This window comes from Monodon monoceros, unplaced genomic scaffold (genome assembly GCF_005190385.1).
Source record: "Monodon monoceros isolate NGI ecotype Baffin Bay Population unplaced genomic scaffold, NGI_Narwhal_1 Super_Scaffold_22, whole genome shotgun sequence".
NCBI classification, from domain to species: domain Eukaryota; kingdom Metazoa; phylum Chordata; class Mammalia; order Artiodactyla; family Monodontidae; genus Monodon; species Monodon monoceros.
In genome coordinates this window covers 41,732,036-41,757,567 of record NW_021703779.1, presented here as the reverse complement: position 1 = coordinate 41,757,567, position 25,532 = coordinate 41,732,036, and the positions used below count along the sequence as shown (strand labels likewise).

Here is a 25,532-nt window from a genome sequence, read left to right as displayed (position 1 = left end):
CCTCAGAGAGGCTGCTTCCATTCTCAGCTGCTGAATGCTCTGGGGCATATGAAGTGTGTGATGGTGTCATCCTTGATTTGCCCGAGATTCTTCAGTCCTTTTTCACGTCTGTGATTATTACTCTACTCCCAGTGAAATGGGATTACTTTCCTGAAGAGCAAATGGAAGTGTCATTGAAAGGCCCCAAAACCCAATTAGCTGGACCCAATCCTGTATCATGTCCTGTTAACAGGGTACCAAGTTCCCAAACCAGAGGTCATCTTCAAGTTGGAGCAAGGAGAGGGGCCATGGACGTTGGAGGAGGAAACCCCACACCAGAGCTGCTCAGGTGAGTGAGTGTGACCTAGGCAGATGGGGGACATGGAAATAGATCTCAGTTTCTCTAGAAGAGGCTGATGCCTTTGAAAGGCTCTGAAGATATCTTATCTTGAAGGCTCGAAGCGTTTGGGGTTGCTTGGAGAGACTTGGCAGAGCCCCTCCAATATCTGAATGCTTTCTCCAAGTATGACCCTTGCCGATACCCATTGTCTTCTTTGCTTGGCTTTTTGACAAGAAAGCTGTCTCTAATCTCTGTACCATGGATCACATACATACTACCCTATCTTACCTAGGGACTTTTTATTCTTCCTACTTCACTCCCACCCCCTTATCTTAGGTTCTTTTCTTGTACATTAGGTATTTTAAATTTTCTTCCCTTTTATTCCAATTCCTCATATCCATCCCTTATGCCTCCTCCCAAAGGCAACAGATCTAATGTGTTTGATCTTTGAATTTGTATGATATTCTCTTAAAGCCTGAAGTATTGGTTTATAAGTATGTATTTTTAGTATATATAAATTATATTGTGCTACATATCTTTTTTTTTAAACACTCTTTGTTTATACATTTTTAAAATTTATTTATTTTCCTTATTTTTTTGGCTGTGTCGGGTCTTAGTTGCAGCACACAGGATCTTCATTGAGGCATGCAGGATGTTTGGTTATGGCCTGCAGTCTCTTCATTGCTGCGCTCATGCTTCTTTCTAGCTGTGGCTCGTGGGCTTCTCTCTAGTTGTGGCGTTTGGGTTTTCTCTCTCTAGTTGTGGCACATGGGGTCCAGGGCGCACAGGCCCAGTAGTTGTGGTGCGTGGGCTTAGTTGCCCCACGGGCATATGGGATCTTAGTTCCCCGACCAGGGATAGAACCTGCATCCCCTGCATTGGAAGGCAGATTCTTTACCACTGGACCACCAGGGAAGTCCCTGTGCTACATTTCTTAATTATGTTCCTTTTTTTTCACTCACCCCTAAAGTCTGTCCATATTGCAGTGCTCATCTGGCTTCATTCGTTCAAATTGCTGCATAGTATTGCAGTGTGCTAGCACCACATCTTATTGAACCATACACCCAGTGGTGAAACCTAGGTTTTCGTTAACTCCCATTTAAGACAAACAACTCTACAATAAATTTCTACACAGATGTTCTCTTAGAGTGTGAGAATTTCTCAGGGATGTATATAGAAGAGAGGGTTTGCCTGACCATTGCATATTCTCATACTGAATTTGAGCACCACCGTATTCTTCTTGAATTGGCTGCACTAATCTACTCTCCCAGCAATAGGGCACAGGGTTCTTGCTTTCCTCGAGTTTCTGCCAACAATTAATATTACCAGAGTTTCTCATTTTTGGGCCAACTATGGGTATAAAGTGATATCTCATTTTTTATTTCTCATTTCTCCAATACCTAGTTTGAGCATTTCATTATTGACCATTTGTGGTCTCTTTGAGTTTCTCTCCTATGAGTGACCTTGCTCATGTTCCCCTAGTTTTGATTTGTTTCCTGTCTGTTTCATCCTGATTTGCATCCAATTTATTATTTGCCCCTTTTTCCAGCCTTCTCCTCATTATCCCCATAAATGAGGTTGCCCTACGGACCCTGTCTACTGTTCACCAGTCTTTTCTTCATATACATGCAAGGATTCATCCATCCTGAAATTCTGATGACTCTGTTTTTGACATCTCCAATCTGTTCTTCCCTGGTACTTTAGTACTACATTTAGCTACCCAGAAAGTTCCATTGAGATGTTTCTCTTGCTCCTCACTACATCAGAAATTGGAATCATTACCTCATGTATCAGAAACCCTTCTCACCTTCCAACTTTTCTTACATTTGTCAGTGTTTCTTAAATCTTTCTGTCATTTTTAAGTTAATCACTCTACAGTTCCTACTGCTTTTCCATTTCTGAGAATATAATTTTCAGTTCTCAGTTCATCTTCTTAGTTCCCAGCAATATCACCCAAAACCAGCTCCATATTTTCTTATGCCTGGATTATAATTTTTCTATTACTGATTGTATTTGCTGATTCCATTCTTTTTATTAGTTCACTTCAAAAGCTAACGATAAATTTCATTGCCTAAAATGTTCTATTTATCTTGACATTAGCTTTATGAAAAAACCTACAATTATTCCCCATGACTTAGCATGTGACAATTAAACTCTTCATTCAGAGAGGCAAACAACATGGCCATGTATTTCGAATTCAAATGTGTATCTGTATATTTTGTATAACCTATGCTCAAGTCCATTTTTAACATATTTTATGATTCTATGAGGTTTATTTATGTTAATAGTTCTATGAGTTTTGGGGAATTCCCTGGTGGTCCAGTGGTTAGGACCCAGCGCTTTCACTGCTGGGGCCTGGGTTCGATCCCTGGATGGGAAACAAAAAGCCCATAAGCCACGTGGTGTGGCCAAAATAATAATAATAATTCTATGAGTTTTGACAAATGCATACAGTCATGTAACCACCACCACAATCAAGATATAGAACAAAAATTACCTCAGGTCCCTTTATTGTTACTTCTTCCCACCACTTTCAGACCTGGAAAATACTGATGTCTTTTCTGTCTCTATAGTTTTGCCTTTTCCAGAATGTCATATAAATGGAATCATACAGTATGAAGCTTTTTGAGCCTGACTTCTTTCACTTAGCATAAAGCATTCAAAACTCATTCCTAAAAAAAAAAAAAAAAAAAAAACTCATTCCTACTGTTGTGTTTTCCATAGTTTGTTCCTTTTGTATTTCTGAGTAGTATTCCATAGTATGGATGTATCACAGTTTATCCATTCACCAGCTGAAGGATATTTGGATGGTTTCCAGTTTTGGTGTTTATGAATAAAGGTGCTATGTTTATATATTTGTTTCCATATTTTGTGTGATGATAAGATTTCATTCACTTGGGTAAATACCTAGGAGTCAGATTGCTGGGCTGTATGGTAAGTATATGTTTAACTTTACTAGAAACTGCCAAACTTCCAAAGTGGCTATACAATTTTCAATTCTAACCAGCTATGTATGAGAGTTCCAGTTGATCTGCATTCTCACCAGCACTTGGAATTGTCCATTTTTAAAACTTTTAGCCATTCTAATAGTAAGATAGTTGTATCTTACTGCGGTTTTAATTGGCATTTCCATAATATCTAATATTTGACATCTATATATCTTCTTTGGTGAAGTGTTTGTACAAATCTTTTGCCCAGTTTTCTATAGGGAAGATTGTTTTCTTATTGTTGAGTTTTGAAAGTTCATTATATATTATGGACACAAGTTATTTATCAGGTATGTGTTTTATGAATTTTTTTATTTGCTTATCAGTGTCTTTCATGAGGCACTTAAAATTTGGACAAAGTCTAATTTATCTTTTTTCTTATGTTACGGATTGTGCTTTTGGTGTTGTATCTAAGAAATCTTTACCTAATCCAAGGTCCCCCCCAAAATTAGGTCTTACATTTAGTTCTGTGATGCATTTTGCATTAATTTTTATATGTGATTTAAAGTATGGATCAGAGTTTTGTGTTTGTTCATTTTTGCACATGGCTATCCAATCATTTCAGCATCATTTATTTTTTAAAAAAGCTATCCTCCTCTCAACTGAATTGCCTTTGCACCTTTATTGAAGATCAGTTGTGATATATATGTGGGTCTCTTTCTGGATGCTTCATTCTGTTCCATCGATCTATTCATGTATCTTTACACCATTCCCACACTGTCTTGATAAGTGTAGCTATGTAATAAATTTGAAATCATGTCATATTAGTCCTCCAACTTTGTTCTTCTCTTTCAAATTGTTTTGGCTTTTCTAAGTACTTTGTGTATCCATTTGAATTTTACAGTCAATTTTTCAATTTCTATGAAAGTGAATTTTGATTGTGATTACATTGAATCTATAAGTCAGTTTGGAGAGAATTAAAATCTTAACATTATCAACTCTTCCAATCCAAATATGTAAATGATTTGATAATTTATACATTGCAAACTGATTACCACCATAGCATTAGCCAACACCTCCATCCCATCACATAGTTACCATTTCTTTTTTGTGGTGAGAACATTTAAGGTCTACTCTCTAGGCAACATTCAAGTATATGACACAGTATCATTATCTATAGTCACCATGCTGCACATTAGATTCCCAGAACTTGTTCATCTTATAACTGGAAGTTTGTACCCTTTGACCAATAGCTCTCCATTCCCTCCACCCTCCAGTCCCTGGGAACCACCACTCTACTCTCTGCTTCTCTGAGTTTGGCTTTCTTAGATTCCACATACAAGTGATAATACCATGCAGTATTTGTCTTTCTCTGACTTATTTCACTTAGCATGATGCCCTCAACGTTCAGACAAGTTGTAGCAAACGGCACAATGTCCTTCTTTCTCATGGCTGAATAATATTCCATTGTATATATATACCACATCTTTTTATCCATTCAGTGTGGACAGACACTTGGGTTGTTTTCATATCTTGCTATTGTGAATAATGCTGCAATGAACATGGGAGTGCAGATATCTCTAAGAGATCCTGATTTCAATTCCTTCGGATATATACCCAGAAGTGGAATTGCTGGATCATACAATAGGTCTCTTTTGAATTTTTTGAGGAAACTCCATACTGTTTTCCATAGTAGCAGCACCAATTTACACTCCCACCAACAGTGCACAAGTGTTCCCTTTTCTCCACACCCTCATCAGCATTTGTTATCTCTTGTCTTTTTGATGAAAGCCATTCTAACAGGTGTGAGGTGTTATCTCGTTGTGGTTTTGACTTGCATTTCCCTGAGGGTTACTGCTATCAAGCACATTTTCATGTACCTGTTTGCCATTTGTATGTCTTCTTTGGAAAACTGTCTGTTCAATTCTTCTGCCCATTTTTTAATCAGTTTGTTTTCTGCTATTGAGCTGTATATGTTCTTTATATATTTTGCATATTAACTCCTTATCAGATGTATGACTTGTAAATATCTTCTCCCATTCCATAGGTTGCCTTTTCATTTTGTTGATTGTTTCATTTGCTGTGCATTTTTAATGTTTTCTTGATGTCTGCCATATTTGATAGTGCTCCCCTAATCTGACTCTTTATTCTGTGCTCTATCTATTTAGATGATACATTTTCACCTTGTGATCAGATTTCACTATTTCATGAAATGGCTTTTAATTACTCCAGAATATATGGCTCTTTCTTTTTTCTCATCCTCCATCCCACAGGAACTCACAGAAAAACATAGGATTTTAGACTGTGTGGTAACTAAGGCTTTTTTTACCTCTAAGTTTTTAGAAAGCTCCCAGAATTAAGAGCCTATTTCTCAGATTCACAGACATAGAGAACATACTTGTGGTTGCCAAGTGGGGGAGGGGTGGACTGGGAGTTTGGAATTAACAGATGCAAACTATTATATATAGAATGGATAAACAACAAGGTCTAACTGTATAGCACAGGAAACTATATTCAATATCCTGTGATAAACCATAATGAAAAAGAATTTTTAAAAAGATCCATTCTTACACTAAAAAAAAAGAGCCTGTTTCTTATTGTATAACTTGGGACCTAATCAGGAGAGAGAAACCACATACTAATTTGAACATGGAAAGTTTAACAAAGAATTATTAGTGCCACTGCAATGAGAAGCCCACGCATCGCAACAAAGAGTAGCCCCCACTTGCTGCAACTAGAGGAAGCCCATGTGCAGCAACGAAGACCCAACGCAGCCAAAAATAAATAAATAAATAAATAAATAAATTTGAAAAAAAGAATTATTAGCTATTGTGGGATTGAGGTAACAAGGGATTAGCCAGTAAAAGTAAAGAGAACTCTAAAGAATAAAGGAATAGCAAATTAGTGTGGGAGAGTATCTCTAAGACTGTGAAGGAACACCCAAGGAAGCGCCTCCCCTGCTTCCCAGGGATGAATCCAGACCTTATAGGGAAGGCATATCCATGGCTCACAGCATGGCAGCTGTCATGCCACACTGGTTGAACTCACTGGAAATCTACCCTCTGAGGTTCCAGAAAAAGCTGATCATAGGGAAGTGTCTCATTGGAAATATTCCACTACAAGCCATCTGAGAGAGGTGCCAGGATAAACTGCTGGGTTCTGGGTGCTTCTGGCTGCAATGCACTGCAGAAGCTGGGTGCTTGGGAAGCCATATGAGTGGCAGGAGCTGGGTGCTAAAGAAGTGACCTGCACTGCAAGATCTGGGTGCCTGGGAAGCTGCATGTGCATTAGGAGCCAGATGCTGCTGAAGCCACCACACTGCTGAAGCCTGGTAATAGACAAGCTGCCCTTGCTGGAGGAGCCTGCTGAGTGAGCTCACTAGAACCAGGAAGCAAAATCCCTTCCTCCAGTGTTTCCCCATCACCCTGTATTGACAAGGTTCAACATCATGCCAGATGGCAAAGGAAAAAAGACTCAGATCCATTTTTGTAGAGCGGGCAAGGAAGGGTGAATTGGGGATTGAAGGGCAAAAAATTGATAACTGTAACACTTACTCTTCAGTTTTCTGAAGCCAAGCATGGAAAATATTTAGTAAACTTAAATTTATTGAATTTGGGGAGATAGGCAGAGGAGGATATTTTTCTCTCTTTCAGAAGGATCCTTCAAATATTTGATCAGAAGAATTCAAAAGACCATAGATTATATTTGGAAAGGGAAGATAATTGCATGAAATGTTAATAATTTCAGGCTCTGTGTGTTAATTCTCTCTGTTATAACACAAAACTGTGCCAAATTTAGTATCAATATGAGTGGTACTGTGTCTGCTTTATACATTCATAGCAGATATAACCTCCCTAGAGGTGTACTAAAATTAGAGCTGATATCAAGGACAATACCTTCTGAATATGCACAGAGGAGCAAAGCAACAAGCTTAATATAACTGTATCCTCTCTTACATAAGCATTCTCAGGTGAATGGGTGCATTCAACAAATCAACTCTGATCTTGTTGGGTCATTCAAGGACCATGTTCCAAGTTATTGCTCTGCCATCTCCTAGAGTATTGTTGTGCATCATAAATGGTATATAATTGTTTTGCATAGAGTAAGTGTTCTAGAAGAATTTCATATTACTATTTTCATTATTGTCATAAGGACTCTTCCATTTCTCTGTTGGGTGGTTGATGTTGGGTCATTATTGAGTCCTCTGGGCTGGGGAAGGGGGAATGGGGGAGATTTGCCCACTGTCTTAAAGCCTGGCCTAGGAGTGGTACATATCACTTCTGCTCATATTCCACTGGTGAGGACAAAGTGAGACTGGTAAACGTAATGCCCAGCTATGTTCTATTACTATAAAAGAAGAGGTGAATAGATTTTGGTGGATGGCTTGCAGTTTCTGCCATAGATGGTTTGCCCTCTCCTATTTGACACTTGTTGAAAGCATATATTTTTCCTATAGATATAGAGGAATTGGTATTTGAGGACTATAAATTTAATGTACATGCTCATAATGGTTCAGAGGGAAAAGCAAGAGGAAGCAGAGAGATTATTAATGTTTTAGACCTAATATGTAATAAGGACATACATTCTGAAATATTTCTTCCATTCAGGCTTACCTTTAACAGACTTCAGTTTCTTCTTCTGGTTACTCTACTCACTGCCCTGACTTCCTACATAGTGGATATAGATTCTCAGGTTCAAATCCCATCTCTTATTTATTTAGCTATTTTTTTAATTAAGTTTTTTTTTTTTTTTTTTTTGCTGTGTTGCATCTTCGTTTCTGTGCAAGGCAAGCGGGGGCCACTCTTCATCGCGGTGCACGGGCCTCTTACTATCGCGGCCTCTCTTGTTGCGGAGCACAGGCTCCAGACGCGCAGGCTCAGTAGTTGTGGCTCACAGGCCTAGTTGCTCTGTGGCATGTGGGATCCTCCCAGACCAGGGCTCGAACCCGTGTCCCCTGTATTAGCAGGCAGATTCTCAACCACAGCGCCACCAGGGAAGCCCTATTTAGCTATTTGATCTTCAGCAAGTTACGTAATTTCTCTGTGCTTCTGTTTTCTCATCTGTGAAACATGATTGATAATGATAGCTACCTCTTAGGGTTTAGTGAAGATTAAATGAGCTGCTTTGTGTAAAGCACTTGGAAGTGCCTGGTGCATCATAAATGGTATATAACTGTTTTGCATAGAGTAAGTGTTCTAGAAGAATTTCATATTACTATTTGCATTATTGTCATAAGGACTTTTCCATTTCTCTGTTCATCCTGTCCAAACTCCATGTACCTTCTATTCTCTGATAATTGTTCTGGAGTCATTTTCATTTTTTTCTCTTTCTTTTTAGATGAGGATAATGGGCAAACCCAACAACAGAGAATTTCTGGAGAGGTTTCATTACACTGTGAGAAATTTGGTCAGTCCATAGGAAAAGATTCATTGTGTTCCATTGTAGAAGAACTGTGGCAAGATAATGACCGGCTAGAGAGATATCAAGAAAACCAAAATAACCCTTTAAGTCATGTGAAAGTATTGATTAAGGAGAGGGGCTATGAATGTAAAAACATTGAAAAAATAATTCACGTGAGTACCAGGCTTGTTCCTTCCATTAAAAGACTCCATAATTATGACACATTTGGAAAGAGTTTGAAGCATACTTTAAACTTACATAATCATAATAAAAGCAATGCAACAAAGAACTTTGATAAAATTTTTAGAAATGGTAACAATTTTGCCCATAGCTCTTCCTCTACTAAGAATGAGAATGCTAATACAAGAGCAAACTCCTGTGAACTTAATCAATGTGAAAAACATCTTGGCCACAAACAAGTTCTCACCCACCATCAGAAAATTCATACTGAAGAGAAACTTTATGTGTGTACTCAATACGTACAGACGTTCACCCAAAAGTCACATCTTTTTGAGCATCAGAGAATTCATGCTGGAGAAAAATCCCATGAATGCAACAAGCGTGAGAACGTCTTCACTCAGAAGCCGCAAACTGAGGTACCTCAAAGTGTTTACACAAGAGAGAAACCTTTTATATGTACTCAATGTGGGAAGGCCTTTACACTCAGGTCAAACCTCATTACACATCAGAAAATTCATACTGGGCAGAAACCCTATAAATGCAGTGAATGTGGAAAAGCCTTTTTCCACAGATCATATCTCTTTAGACATATGAGAATTCATACAGGAGAAAAACCTTATGAATGCAGTGAATGTGGAAGAGGCTTCTCCCAGAATTCTGACCTCAATATACATCAGAAAACTCATACTGGAGAGAAACACTATGCATGCAGTGAATGCGGGAAAGCCTTCACAAGAAAATCAGCACTCAGGATGCATCAAAGAATTCACACAGGAGAGAAACCTTATGTATGCACTGAATGTGGGAAGGCCTTCATCCAGAAATCCCATTTCAATACACATCAGAGAATTCATACTGGAGAAAAACCTTATGAATGCAGTGACTGTGGGAAATCGTTCATTAAGAAATCACAACTCCATGTGCATCAAAGAATTCATACAGGAGAAAAACCTTATATATGTACAGAATGTGGAAAGGTCTTTACTCATAGGACAAATCTCACTACACATCAGAAAACTCATACTGGAGAGAAACCGTATATGTGTGCCGAATGTGGAAAGGCTTTCAGTGATCAGTCAAATCTCATTAAACACCAGAAAACTCATACTGGAGAGAAACCCTATAAATGCAATGGCTGTGGAAAGGCCTTCATATGGAAGTCACGCCTCAAAATACATCAGAAATCTCATATTGGAGAGAGACACTATGAATGCAATGAATGTGGGAAAGCCTTTATCCAGAAATCAACACTCAGTGTGCATCAGAGAATCCATACAGGAGAGAAACCCTATGCTTGTCCTGAATGTGGGAAGGCCTTCATCCAGAAATCACACTTCATTGCACATCATAGAATTCATACTGGAGAGAAGCCTTATGAATGTAATGACTGTGGGAAATGCTTCACGAAGAAGTCACAACTCCGGGTGCATCAGAAGATTCACACAGGAGAGAAACCCAATATATGTGCTGAATGTGGAAAGGCCTTCACTGACAGGTCAAATCTCATAACACACCAGAAAATCCATACTAGAGAGAAACCCTATAAATGCAGTGACTGTGGAAAGACCTTCACCTGGAAATCACGCCTCACTATCCATCAGAAATCTCATACTGGAGAGAGACACTATGAATGCAGTAAATGTGGGAAAGCTTTCATCCAGAAAGCAACACTAAGTTTGCATCAGATAATTCATACAGGGAAGAAACCTTATGCTTGTACAGAATGTCAGAAGGCCTTCACTGACAGGTCAAATCTCATTAAACACCAGAAAACTCATAGTGGAGAAAAACTCTATAAAGCCAGTGACTGAAAATGCCTTCAGCTGGAAATCACAACTGGATATGCATCAGCTGTCTCATAGTGGAGAGATGAGGAGTGCCTGATGCATCAATCATTGTGCAGGGGGAGTAGATATGATGGACTACAAACAGCCTAAGTGAACAGAAGGCAAACAAAGCCAAGTATCCTTCAGTCAGGTGGAATACAAGTTGATATGCAATTATATGCATAGGGAGACACTTCAATAAAGCATTTGAGCAATAGCCCTGTTTGGTTTTATGATTCACACAGGTACTCTCAATCTCCTGCAAATGGTAGAAATAGAGACCCCAGGAGATGACTTGTAATCTCCTATGTTTCACTTTTTGGATAAAGGGCTTTATAAATTCAGCACAGATTTGTCCTTCATACCTTGGGATGTAAAAGTCCTTAATACTGGCCATTTTTTTTTCAACTTTCTAGGGTGGGGAGAAGAGTATTCATTGTTCAAACACCTCCAGGGCACTGAAGTCAAGGCAAAAACCAATTTGGGAATGTATAATAGATCTATGCATAGAAGCCAGAAGTTTTTTTTATCATTGACATTTAAGACACAGAAAATATTGCCCTGAGGAACCGTTCTTTCTCTTCCCTTTGAGAAGTCACCATGGTATATTTTTTTAAAATTAAATATAATTTTTAAACTTAAAGTCTGACTTTATGCATTGGCAAATTAAGCATAGCTCTAGCCTATGTTACAGGAATAGAGTTATTAAATGTTACACACACCTAAAGGTGGCAATTGTTCCCTCATTAATTCAATGCTGTGGCAGCAGGTGATTCACACTCGAAAATGGTAGGCATACCTTCTAACCTGTATCAAAAAAGCTATCATTTATGTAAGCTGCAGACCATAAACTTCTTATCCCCTTAGTAACTGACCCTAAGACAATGAAACTGAGCCACAACACTCTGGACTTCCCATCTCATCCACTGAAGCTTCTGCTTTCTTTGGGATTTCTGTTTGAAAAACAATGGTTAAGAAATTGGATTTCAATACATAAAACTTTGGTGGTTTTTCTTCCAATTTAGTTAATTTGATATATTCATTTCCTACATGCACATTAAGAGTAATTTTGTGTACATTGCTATGGGATAAAGTCATGTTGCATTGTAGTTTTTTAGCCTAAGATACGATTATAGTTTATTATAGTTGAATAACTGGAAGACTTCTCTAGAAAGAACACTGCTTTTTTTAAAGCACTGATATATAAATGCTTTCTTGATTTCAATTAAATGTTTTTTGCAATACTCATAAGAAAGGGGCTTTCTTTTTAGCATGTAATTTTATTTTGTTTTTAAACCTTTTTATTAAAGTATGCATACAGAAAATGCATATACCATAAGCATACAGCTCAATGAATTCTCACAAACTGAACACTGATCAAGAAACAGAACATGACCAGCACCCCAGAAAAACTCCCTGTGCTCCCTTCCAGGCCTTACTGTCCACCTACCCCGCCAGGTGAACACTACCCTGACTTAAATAGCTTTGTCTGCTTGGTATTTTATATAAATTGAGTCAAACAATTATATTGCATATTTTGGTAATATACTCTTAAGTGTCTATCTTCTTTCATTCACATTGTAAACATGAGATTTGTCCATATTGTTGAATGTAGTTATGGATAATTCATTCTTATTGTCATGTTTTATTCCATTCTGTGAATACTCTACAATATATTTATCCATTCTGTTATTAATGGACATTTGTGTTGTTTGCAGCTTGGGGCTATTGGGAATAGTGCTACTATAAATACTTTAGTACCTGTCTATTGGTGAACATATTTATGAACTTCTGTTAGGTATATATCTAGGAGTTGAACTGCCAGGCTATATGGTGTTCATGCTCAGCTAGTTTATAAAACTAGTTTTCCAAAATGGCTTCACCAATGTACACTCCCACCAGCACAGTATATGAGTTCTATTTGCTCCACATCCTTGTCAACACTTGGTATTTTCCATCATTTTTACTGTAGCCATTATGGTGGATGTATAGTGATATCTCAGTGTGATTTAATTTTTCTTTCCTTATCCTCCAATCTCACCATCTTCCCAAGACAGTTGACTGATATCTCAGATCTGAAACCCAGGCATGGCTCTCATGTGACTGTACCATTTTACATCTCACCAGCAATAGTAAGCAATTAGTAACTTTAAATCTTTCCACACAAAAATGCCCAAAGCTTGATGGTTTAACTGGTTAATTGCATTAAACATTTGAGGAGAAATAATATCAACACTCCACAAAATCTTTCAGAAAATAGAGGAGGAAGGAACACTCCCCAACTCTATGAGGCCAGTATTACCCTGATACTTAAGCCATACAAACACATCACAAGAAAATAAAACTACAGATCAACATTCCTCATGAACATAGATGTAAAAATCTTCAACAAAATATTAGCAAAATGAATCCAGCAACATATAAAAGGATTATACATCATGACCAAGTGGGGTTTATTCCAGTGATATAAGGCTGCTTCAACATTCAAAAATCAGTCAACGCAATCTACCATATTATATATACAAGGTAAAGAGGAAAAATCACATGATCTACAAATTCAATACAACTTTATCAAATTTCCAGCAGACTTTGTTCCCCAGAAATTGATAAGCTAATCCTAATATTTATATAGAAATAGAAAAGACCAAGATTAGCAAACAGGAATTTGCTAAAAAGCAAAGTGGAAGGACAGTAACCTCCCAATTTCAAAACCAGAAAACTACAGTAATCAAGACAGTATGGTACTGGCATGGGGATAGAGACATAGATCAATGGAACAGAACAGAGTCTAGGAATAAACCCTGATACTTACGGTAAAAATATTTTTTACAAAAGTGTGAAGGCAATTCATTGGGGAAAGAAAAGTCTTTTCAACATTTGGTGCAAGAATAATTACATATCCACATGCAAAAAGATGAATTTAAATCTACACACCATACTAAAAATTAACAAAAAAATGATCAGATATGTAAATATGAAAGCTAAAACTATAAAAGTTTTAGCAGAAAACATAGGAGAAAAATATCTGTGACCTTGTACTAGGCAAGGAATTCTTAAGTAGGACACCTCAAGAGCATGATCCATAAAGAAAAAATGATAAATTAGACTTCATCAAAATGAAAAAGGTTTAAACTTCAAAAGGTACCATTAAGAAAATGAAAAGACAAAGCACAGACAGGGAGAAAACACTTGTAAATCATTTACCTGATAAAGGACTTGTATCCAGAATATATACAGAACACTTACAACTCAATAAAAAGAGGACAAGCAACCCAGTTTAAAATTAGGCTGAAGATTTGAAGAGATATTTCACCAGAAAATATATACAAATAAGCACATGAAGAGATGCCCAACATCATTAGTCATTAGAGAAATTCTAACTAAAACCACAATGAAATACCACTTTATATGTACTAAAACGGCTAAAATAAAAAAAAACAATTATAATAAATGTTGGCAAGGATATGGAAAATCAGGAACTTTCCTACATTTCTGGTGTGACTGCATTAAAATGGTATAGCCATTTTGGAGAAGTTTGGCAGTTTCTTAAAAAGTTGATCATAAATTTACCAGAGGACCCAGTACTGCCATTCCCATTATCTACCCAAAAGATATGTAATGTTTTCGTGCAAACACTTACACTTGAATATTCATAACAGCATTATTCATACAAGACAAAAAGTGGAGACAATCCAAATGTCCATCAACCAGCAAGTAGATAAACAAAATGTGGTATATTCAGCAATAAAAAAGAACAAATACTAATAAATACTACAGCATGAACTGTTCAACTATGGATGAACTTCAAAAACATGCTAAGTGAAAGAAGTGAGACACAAAAGATCTAGTATTGTATTTGCCTATTGTATTTAAATGAAATGTCCACAAAAGTAAAATACAGAGATCTGTAGATTAGTGGTTGTCTGGGTGTGAGAATGGGAATTGTCATTAACTGTTAATTAATACAAGGAATCTTATTGGGGTGATTGAAATGTTACAGAACTTGATTGTGATGATGGTTGCACAACTAGGTAAATTTAATAAAAGTCATTGAGGTGATCCTTAATTCCATTCCTGTTTAAACATCTGGGTTCCCTGCCATAACATCTGTTGCCACCCATATCTAGAATGAAGTGTTGTCTTGGAGCCTGTTGTACATTTAAGAATAAACTTTTGTTTTTTTTAAAAAGGTCATTGAACTGTACAATTTAAATATGGATCCTAAATTATACCTCAATAAAGTTGTTTCTTTTCCAGAGTTGTTTTGGCTATTCTACGTCCTTTACGTTTCCATATAAATTGTAGAATAAGTTTGTTCATTTCAACAACAAAAAAAGCTGCTGTGGTTTTTACTGGGGTTGGTTTGAATCTATAGACCAATTTGGGGAGAATTGAAATGTTAACAATATTGAGTTTTCTGACCCATAAATCAGGTATATCTCTCTTTTTAATTTCTCTCAACAATATTTTGTAATTTTCAGTGTACAGGTCTTTCACATCTGACAAATTATTCCCTAACTATTTCACATTTTGATGCTATTTTACTTGGTGTTGTCTTATTTCCACTTTATTGTGTAGTATTCATTTTTCATTTCAATTACTTATTGTTAATTACTAGTATATAGAAAAGCAATTGATGTTTGTATGCTTATCTTGGGCAGAAGTTGGAACAGTCCCCACACAAGACTGTCCTCACTCTGACACCAATTGCAAGTTCAAGGGTTCACCCTCAGTTTCAATAATTCAAATCCATCCTGTAAAGCCATTACATGCATTTTCATATTTTTATACCAATTTTATTACTCTTCCTCTCTGATCTACCTCTATTTATACCTTATGATAAACTTGTGTGGAACTATTTAGCATAGAGATTAGCTGATGGTTAGCTAAATCCAATTCTTCCTTAAGCTAGTCATTTGCCATCAGTGTTATATCCTGAAAAGTCTTTAACTCAATTTCCCCATGTATTTGACCATCAATATAAATATAGTCTTAGCAACAACGGCAGTGTTACACCATATTATAACATGATAGTAGATGTAATCTGCATACAACACCATACCTATAGTCAACATAATATACTGTACATTTAAAATTTGTCAAGAGAGTAGATGTCTTGTTAAGTGTTCTTTCCAAAATAAAATACTCAAAAGATACTGGCACATTCATCTCCCAGAACAATATCACTCAGGTTTGCAGACTTCTATTTGACCTTCTCAGGTTCCAAAAGTAGGAGTAGTCTTGGCAACATATGGCTTCATTCTTTCTGGCATTTGGTTTAATTGAGTTAAGAGACAATATCACCTCTTACTCTGAGCTTTTCGGGCACCAATGTAATGGATTTCCCTTGTTGCATAACCTATTTATTCATTCTTTTACTCTCAGCTATATTCCTTCTTCTCTCCATTTATCATTGAATTTGATCCAAACTTTACCACCTTTGGAGGGGACAATAGGTTCGGCCACTGTGCTGGTCCAGATTGCCAGCTAGCAAATGCTTCCCCTTCAGTCCACTCCCATTTATATAGGGTATCATCACAAGTACAGAACTAGTGGTCTATCTCAACCACTAGGTAATACAGCTGTATTCACTGTCAACCCTAAGTTTGCCAAGTTGGGTGAAGGCACAGTCTATCAATCACATTATGCCTTTAGGAATTCTGATGCAAAAGTATGAAAGTACAATTAAAGTTTCTTGCCTAGGAATCATCCCAGCTTCTGGCCCCTGCAATTGCAGCCCTGGTCCTGGGACCACTGAATCAGGTAGGAATAAAAGAACATTGAAGTGTTGTGGGGGGAAACTGTATAGTCATACCAGCATCTTCTCCCACCTCCTCTTCCCCAGATTCTTCTGAAAAGTGAAGGAATCTATCTGTTGGAGACCCTCTCTTGGCCACCCTCATGTTGAGGGTGAGCACACACTGTAAAGATGTGTAAGTCAGCCCTGCATGCCCTTATCTCTCCCAGTTTTAGACAACAAATATTTCAGTTGCCTGTTCTAAGTCTCTATCAAAGCACCACTCCTAGGATACCTCTTTGCTCATTGTTGGACGCTATAGATTGTTATTGTGGACTGAATTGTGTTCCCTCAAAATTTATATCTGGAAACCCTAACCCTCAATGTGGTTATATTTGGAGATGGGTCCTTCAAGGAGGTAATTAAAGTTAAATGAGGTTGTAAGGGTAGAGCCCTAATCCAAAAGGACTAATGTCCTTATAAAAAGAGGAAGCAACACCAGTGGTGTACAAGCACAGAGAAAATGCCATGTGAGGACACAGTGAGAAGGTGGTCATCTATAAATTGGGAAGACAGGTCTCACCAGAAACCAATCCTACTGGCAGCTTGATCTTGGACTCTCAGACTGTGAGGAAATAAATTTCTGTTGTTTAAGTCACCCAGTCTGTGGTATCTTGTTATGGTAGCCCAAGCAGACTAATACAGTTGTAAAGTGTGTTCCTTGGTCTGAAGAATGTAACTCGGTGGTTCAAATTGGTACAATATCTTCTGTTCTGGTCATTTTATAGTAGTATGAGCATTTGCATCTCCCTCCAGGTATGCACAGCTCAGTTCAGAGTGTCTATTCCTGTCAAGACCCATTTGTAGCCTCTCCCAATTTGCTGAAAAACATTAATCTACACATCCAAGAGCTCAACAAACTCCAAGCAGGATAAATTCAAAAAGATCATTACCCAGACACATCATAATAAAAATGCAGAAGGGCAACTACAAAGAGAAAATCTTGAAAGCAGCAAGAGAAAAATGACTCATATAGAAGAGAACCCCAATAACATTCACAACTGACTTCAAAAACAACAGAGGCTAGGGCTTCACTGGTGGTGCAGTGGTTGAGAGTCCGCCTGCCAATGCAGGGTACACGGGTTCGTGCCCCGGTCCGGGAATATCCCACATGCCGCGGAACGGCTGGGCCCGTGAGCCATGGCCGCTGAGCCTGCGCATCCGGAGCCTGTGCTCCGCAACGGGAGAGGCCACGGCAGTGAGAGACCCGCGTACCGCAAAAAAACAGAGGCCAGAAGGCAATGGAATGACATATCCAAAGTACTGGAAGAAAATACCTACCAACCAAGAATCTCATATCCAGCAAAACTATCTTTTAAAAATGAAGGAAGAATAAACACATTCCCAGATAAACACTCAGCTTCTTGAATCTGTAGGTTTGTCTTTTACCAAATCTAGGAAGTCTTCAGCAATTATTTCTTTGAGTAGTTCTTCAGTCATGCCCTATTTCTCCTCTCCTCCAGGACTATTAAATATTTTGTTATAATCCCACAAGTCCCTGAGGATCCATTCATTTTTTAAAAATATTTCTTTATTTATTTGGTTGCACCAGATCTTACTTGCAGCAGGTGGACTCCTTAGTTGTGGCATACGGGCTCCTTAGTTGTGGCATGCAAACTCTTGGTTGCACATGCATGTGGGATCTAGTTCCCTGACCCGGGCCCCCTGCATTGAGAGCGTGGAGTCTTAACCACTGCTCCACCAGGGAAGTCCCCCATTCATTTAAAAATTTTATTTTCTCTCTGTTGTTCAAACTGGGTAATTTCTGTTCTTCTATCTTCCAACTCACTGATTTCTTCATCTGTTTCTCCACTGAGCTCATCTTTTGAGTTTTTTATTACGGTTATTCTATTTTTCAGTTCTAAATTTCCATTTGGTTTTTATTTATATCTTCTATATCTTTGCTGAGACCTTCTATTTCTTTTCTGTGACTCTATTTTGTCATCTGTTTCAAATGTGTTCATAATTGATCATTGAAGCATTTTTATTATGGCTACTTTAAAATCTTTGTCAGATAATTCTAACATCTCTGTCATCTTGGTGTTCACATGTATTCCTGATTCTTGGTGTGAAAAGTGATTTTCAACTGAAAGATGAACATTTTCATGGAATTCCCTGGTGGTCCAGTGGTTAGGACTTTACGTTCTCACTGCCATGGCCTGGGTTCAACCCCTGGTCAGGGAACTAAATTCCCACAAGCTGCACAGCCAAAAAAAAACAAAGAAAGATGAACACTTTCTATATTATGTTGTAAGATCCTGGTTCTTATTTATGGCTGCACCACGGGGCTTGTGGGATCTTAGTTCTCCAACCAGGGATTGAACCCAGGCCCACGGCAGTAAAAGTGCTAAGTCCTAACCACTGGACCACCAAGGAATTCCCTAAACCTTCTGTCTAAGCTGGCTTTTTCTGACACCACTCCAGCAGGGAAAAGGAGTGGAGGATGCCAGTTTGTTAATGCCAGCTATGGGAAGAAGTCTAGTTTCCCCACTCAGTCTCTGTTAATAACAGAGTTGGGGGGCTCCTTGCTACTGCTGGGCAAGACTGGGAGTTCCACAACCAAGTAGGACTCCACTATTTCCCTGGCTGGAAGGCGTAGCAGTGCCTCCCTACTGTTTTCCACATGGCCTCCAATGACACCACCCTAGGGGAAAAGAGAGGGGTGCCTTGATGCTGATATGTGAGAAAGGAAGTCTAGGCTCCCTGTATGGTTTCCACTGACATCATATAGGTGAGGGCTCATTACCACCCAGTGGGGACAAAAGTCCTGGCTTCATAGTCGATTTTTTCTGACACCACCTTGGCAGGGGTTTGGCATGACTTTTACAGTCTGTTCAGGGTGAAAATATAAGCTCTTCACTTGGCATTTATTAGCATGGATGGGAGTTGGACCACATTTTTTTTCTATACTGTTGGGATCAGTAAAGCAACTATTTTCTGAAAGTTTACCATATTGTTAAGCTGCCCATTCCCTGGTTCTTTTACTAGACAGAACTGGCTTTTGTAGGGTCTTTTTTCTTGTCTGGGCCCATTGGCATTTCTAGGTTGCCAGGTTCTCCACCATTGTCAGATATATGAGGCAAAAAGAAAACCCATAGAACAAATGTTCTTCCCCCCCGCCAGCCGTGCCACCCAGCTGTGGGATCTCAGTTCCCTGACCAGGGATTGAACCCAGGCCATGACAGGGAAACACCAAGTCCTAACCACTAGGCCACCAGGGAACTCCCAATGTGCTCTTTTCTTTTGGGTCCTGAGGTCCTTAGCCAGCTTGCCTCCACCTTTCTGAGTCAGCTTATGTTTGTTTTATAAATATCATTTCCAAAGTTTTTTATTGTACTTAGCAAGAGGAATAGGGAAAAGTGCATCTGCTCCATTCTCCCAGAAGTGGAAATCGTGTAATTGGGTCTTTTAAAATATTTCCCGGGCTTCCCTGGTGGTGCAGTGGTTAAGAATCCGCCTACCAATGCAGGGGAAACGGGTTTGAGCCCTGGTCCAGGAAGATCCCACATGCCACAGAGCAACTAAGCCTGTGCACCACAACTACTGAACCTGTGCTCTAGAGCCTGCAAGCCACAACTACTGAGCCTGCGTGCCACAACTACTGAAGCCCACACGCCCTAGAACCCATGCTCTGCAACAAGAGAAGCCACTGCAATGAGAAGCCCGCACACCGCAAGGAGGAGTAGCCCCCGCTCGCCACAACTAGAGAAAGCCCGTGCGCAGCAACAAAGCCCCAACTCAGCCAAAAATAAATAAATAAATGAATAAATTAATTAATTTTAAAAAATACTTCCGAAATCTCTACTTACTTTCTGAGCATGTGGAATACATTTACAATAACTTTTAAAATATCCTTGTCTGCTAATACTAACCTCTGTGTCACTTCTGGGTTGGTTGATTGCTTGATTATTCTCATTACTTTTCCTATTTTCTTAACTCTTTTCATGCCTGGTAATATTTGATTGAATGCCAGACATTGTCAATTCTATTTTGTTGGGTACTGGACATATATGCATTTCTATAAGTCATCTGGAGTTTTGTTCTGGGACACAGCTAAGTTACCTGGAAGGAGTTTGATCCTTGCACATCTTGCTAATATAATTTTTTAGGTGTATCTGGAGCAGTGCTCAGCCTAGGGCTAATTAATCCCTGCTACTAAGGCAATAGCTTCTTGAATTATCTACCCAATGCCCTATTTTTCCAGTCTAGCTATTGAGAACAGGCACTATTCCCAGCCCTGTGTGAGCATCAGACACCATTTCCTCTTATCCTTTCAGATGGTTCTCTCCCTGGCCTCACACACATGTGCTGATTGATAGTCAACTGAATACTCAAGGAGGACCCTAGGCAGATCACCCGGATCTTCTCTCTGTGCAGTTTTCTCCACTTTGGTGGTGTGTCCTACAAATTCTAGCTGCCTTGTTCTCCCTAGACTCTCAGTTCCTTCTCAACTCAGGGAATTCACCAGTCTCTTCCTCAGTTTCCCCTCTCTGTGCAGTACCCTGGAAACTCTCTCGAGGAAGTATGTTGGAAAAATCATATGACTCACTTCATTTGTTTCCCTTTCCTCAGGGATCATTGTTCTTCATTGCCTAATATCCAGTGTCTTGAAAACCGTTTTTTTTTCTCAATGTACTTTGTCTGGTTTTTGTTCTGTTTGTTCCTGGCATGAGGGTAAATCCAGGCCCTGGGACTCCATCTTGGCTAGAAGAAGTCACAGGCAGGAATTTATAAATGTGGAGATTCGTCCATGGAGATCATCAGTAACAGATATATTTCAGTTGGTGTGATTTTTATGAATGAGGAATATTGTAACCTGGGTTTGAGACAAGTATGCCAATGAACCTGTATCTATAAACAAGGAACTTGTATCAATTAAGTGCTCATCAGTGTGGGATATATTGGGAAGTATTTAAGAAAGGGGAGATATGTCAATGCAGGCTGTCAATGAGATATTCTCCAGTAGGTGAAAATTTATGTTCAACTGGGATTTTTAATGTAAAAAAATTCCAATGGGAAGGTATTTGCACATCAGTAGATTTGTAAATTGGGTTGTCAATGAGTGATATGACTTCGGTGAGTATTTAAGAATAAAGAGATTTGTCACCAGTGATCATCAATAGAGTTATACCTGGTTGAGGGGGAGAGGTTTTTATGAATATAGATCCTGGTAAATGTGGAGCTATCACTTAGGGATACATTGATAGGTATATATGAATGGAGAGATATACAACAGATATTGTCAGTGGGGTATATGTCAACAAGGGTATTTATAATGGGTATATTTTTAAAATGAGCTGGGCAATAGGACATATGCCAATAGTCAAGTGTTTAAAAACAAGGCAAATTGTCATCAAAGGTTATAAATAGTTTACACCATCAGGTGGGTGTTTATAAAGACTTTTCAATGGACAACAACAATGGAGTATGTATTATGGAGGTTATTTATAAAAAGAGATTTTTCAACAGGGATTATAAATAAGAAAGATGCCAGTGGGTGTTTATGCATAAGATTTTTCAGTGGCAGACTGGTGATATGTCAATAGTTTTTATTTCTCAGTGAGGAGATTTGTCAAGAGGGGTCATGAGTGGAGATATTTTAAGGGATTTTTTTTTGGAATGGGGTGATTTATTTTCCCCCAACAGGTTAAGGAATGAAAGATTTTCCAGTGAGTAGATATTTATGAGAAGGGAAATTTGCCAATGGGGATTGTCAATGGAGATATGCCAGTGGAATGAATATTTGTGAATACGAAGATAGTGCAAGAGTGATTGCAGAAGGCTTTATATAAACATCTCCCCTTGATTGTGCATGTAACCTGTGAATGTGATGAGATATAATTCCATGATTATATTACATTATGTAGCAAATTAATTGCAAATGTAATTAAGGTTACTAATCAGTTCGCCTTAAAATAGGGAGATTATCCAGGTGAGGCTAATCTAGTTAAGTACCTTAGCCCTTCAGAAATGCAAAGTTTTCTCCTGCTGGTGACAAAAGAGGATGCTGGAGAAATTGGAAGCATGAGAAGCATTTGGCACGTCCTAATTGACTTTGAAGACAAAGAGGCCCACATTGTAAGGCATGCAGTTAGCCTTTAGAAGCAGAGAGCAACCACCACTGGCCGACAGCCAACAAAGAAATGGGAACCTCAGTACTACAACTGCAAGGAACTAAGTTGTGCCAATAACATGAATAAGATTGAAATGGATACTTCCTAAGAGCCTCCAAAAAAGAGTCCAGTGTGGCCAACACTTTGGTTTTGTGAGACCATTAAGCAGAGAACCCAGTCAAGCTTACTTGGACTTCTGACCTGTGAGATCATAAATGGGTGTTGATTTAAGCTGTTAAGTTTGTGGTAATTTGTTACACAACGATAGAAAACTAATACAGTATTTGCCAGCTGTGTATTTGTGAAAGAGGGGATATGCCACAATGAAGAGAGGGTACTTTTCAAGGGAATTATTTACACAGGGCTTGGGGATTTGTCATCTGTTCTTGGCAACAGTAGAGATTTATAAACATGGGGATTTGTCCACAGTGAGGACTGCATAATGGAGAATTGTTATGGGTTGAATTGTGTCCTCCAAAAAGATACATAACCCCCACCACTTCAGAATGTGACCTCACTTGGAAATAGAAGCAGGAACATTATCGCTTGGGGGATGGCTGTCCTCAGAAGTCTTTGAAAATGTTGGTATTTTTCAGTGGGGGGATTTGTACACTAGAAATTAGTGTATGAGCATCACCATAAGAAAAACATTACAAATGAGTATATTAAATATTTGTAATGTCTTTGAGTTTGTCAAAATCATGAGTTAAACTAAAGATGCCAGAGGGCATGCAATTATTACTACTAATATTATACATTATTTCCAATATTATAAATTATCATTCCTAATAAAACATTATTTGCAATAATGTAAATGGTCATTACTAAGATCTATCACTACTGTTATAAAATATATTTACCATTACTATTACTAATAATAACTGTAAGGCCAACTGGCCCGAGGCAGGGGAACGCAATCAGATTCACAGGTTGCATCAGACCGAAACTCTCCGGACCACCCAGTTCCAGAAACTGACCTGGGGACTTTCCACCCGGCCCAGCCTTCCCGCCTTTCGAGGGGTGGGACTAACGGTCCCAAGACTGATGCAACCTGCACCCGGATATTGCCACGATACCTGAAGAGACCACCAAATAAGGAATAACCTGCGCCCTCCCGGATTCACCACACCCCTTTCCCTTCTTCCCCTATAAAATCTTGCCCAACCCTCGCCCGGGTGTGACTTCTCTGGCCCCTTTCTCTCGGACCAGTGAACCTTGCCCGGGAGCGCTCCCTAATAAAGCTCACTTGAAGCTTTCCTCTGTTTCGCGGTGCCGTTTGTTAAGATCCGACCTTACAATAAGTAGTACAGAGAGCTATATGCCTAGCACTGTTTTAAGCACTTTACATATATAATGTCATTTAATATTTACACTGCCCGTATGAGTTAGGCATTATTTTTATCCCCATTTTACAGATGTAGAAACAGGCATAGAGAAGTAATATGATTTCCCCAAGGACACAGAGCTAGGAAAAGGCAGGATTTCTTTCTCATTCGTAAGTGGGAACTAATTAATTGTTTTTCTTTAAAAAATATTATAAGGAATCAAATTAAGAAATACTGACTTAGTTAATATCTTTTTTATTTTTATAATATTTCTTAAAACTTTATTGAGATGCAATCCACATACAATAAAATTTACCCATTTAATATGACAATTAATTTTAGTATATTCACAAAGTTGTGCAACCATCACAATAGAATTTTAGAATATTTTCATCATCCCAAAAAGAAACCCATTAGCAGTCACTCTCCACTTTTCCCACCTCCCCCAACCCCAGCCCTAGGTAACCACTAATCTACTTTCTGTCTCCATAGTTTGGACATCTCATACAAATGGAATCATACAATATGTGGTCTTTTGTGACTGGCTTCTTTCAAGTAACATGTTTTCAAAGTTCATCAATTTTGTAGCATGTATCACTACATCATCCCTTTTTATTACTGAATATTTTATTGTATGGATATACCACATTTTGATCAATCATTCATTAGTTGATGGATATTTGGGCTGTTTCCACTTTGGGACTACTCTGAATAATGCTGCTGTGAACATTTGTGTGTATGTTTTTTATGGATATATGTTTTAATTTCTCTTGGGTGGATACCAAGGAGTAGAATTCCTAGATCATATGGTAACTCTATGTTTAACATTTTAAGAAACTTCCAAACTTTCTTCCAAAACAGCTGCACCACTTTACATCCCATTAGCAATGTTAAGATGAGTCCAATTTTTCTACATCCTCGTCAACACTTGCTATTGTCTATCTTTTTTATTCTAGCCTACTAGTGGTTGTGAAATATCTCATTGTGGTTTTGATTTCCATTTCCCTAATGCCTAATGATGCTGTGAAGCTTTTCATGTACTTAGGTCATTCATATATCTCATTTGGAGAAATGTCTATTCAGATCCTTTGCCCATTTTTTTTTCCTTTGCCCATTTTTAAGTTAGGTTATTTTTTTATTACTGGGTTATACAAGTCCTTTATATATCTGAGATACACATCCCTTATCAGATACATGATTTGCAAATATTTTTCCCATTCTGTGGGTTGACATTTTACTTTCTTGACAGTACTGTTTACCACACAAAAATTTTTAATTTTGATGAAGCCCAATTTATTTCCTTTTTGTTTTATAGTACGTGCTTTTGGTGTCATAGCTAAGAAACCATTAAGGCTTCGGATTTGAATACAGATTTGGCTTCAGTGTTCATGTTCTTCATCATTACACTACATTGCCTGTCTAGCAATTGTCACTGTTAGTAATATTACACATGAAGTTATTATTATGAGAGTTTTGTGCTTTGATTGGAAAAAATATCCAAGGGGTGAATACACCCATAAATCATCCTCCAACCCTATCACAGACCTCAGAAGGATTCTGGGTAGGGACTGTGAGACCCATTTTTTTCAGGGAGAAGTACTGAGGGCTGGGTGAGGGTAGGGCCAGCCCCCAGGCTACCCATGGA

The 25,532-nt window shown here is 38.3% G+C and overlaps 1 protein-coding gene across 2 annotated transcripts in view; it reads left to right on the top strand.

Annotated features, from left to right (window-relative positions):
• Window positions 1-14,005, top strand: part of ZNF41 (zinc finger protein 41) — a 59,844-nt gene extending 45,839 nt beyond the window's left edge. For both annotated transcript variants that reach the window (XM_029240870.1, XM_029240871.1), the window contains exons 4-5: window positions 233-328; window positions 8,584-14,005. In XM_029240870.1, the coding sequence (XP_029096703.1) occupies window positions 233-328; window positions 8,584-10,637 (2,150 nt within the window). In that variant the 3' untranslated portion in view covers window positions 10,638-14,005. The remainder of the gene's footprint in view (window positions 1-232; window positions 329-8,583) is intronic.
• Window positions 14,006-25,532: the final 11,527 nt, after the last annotated feature.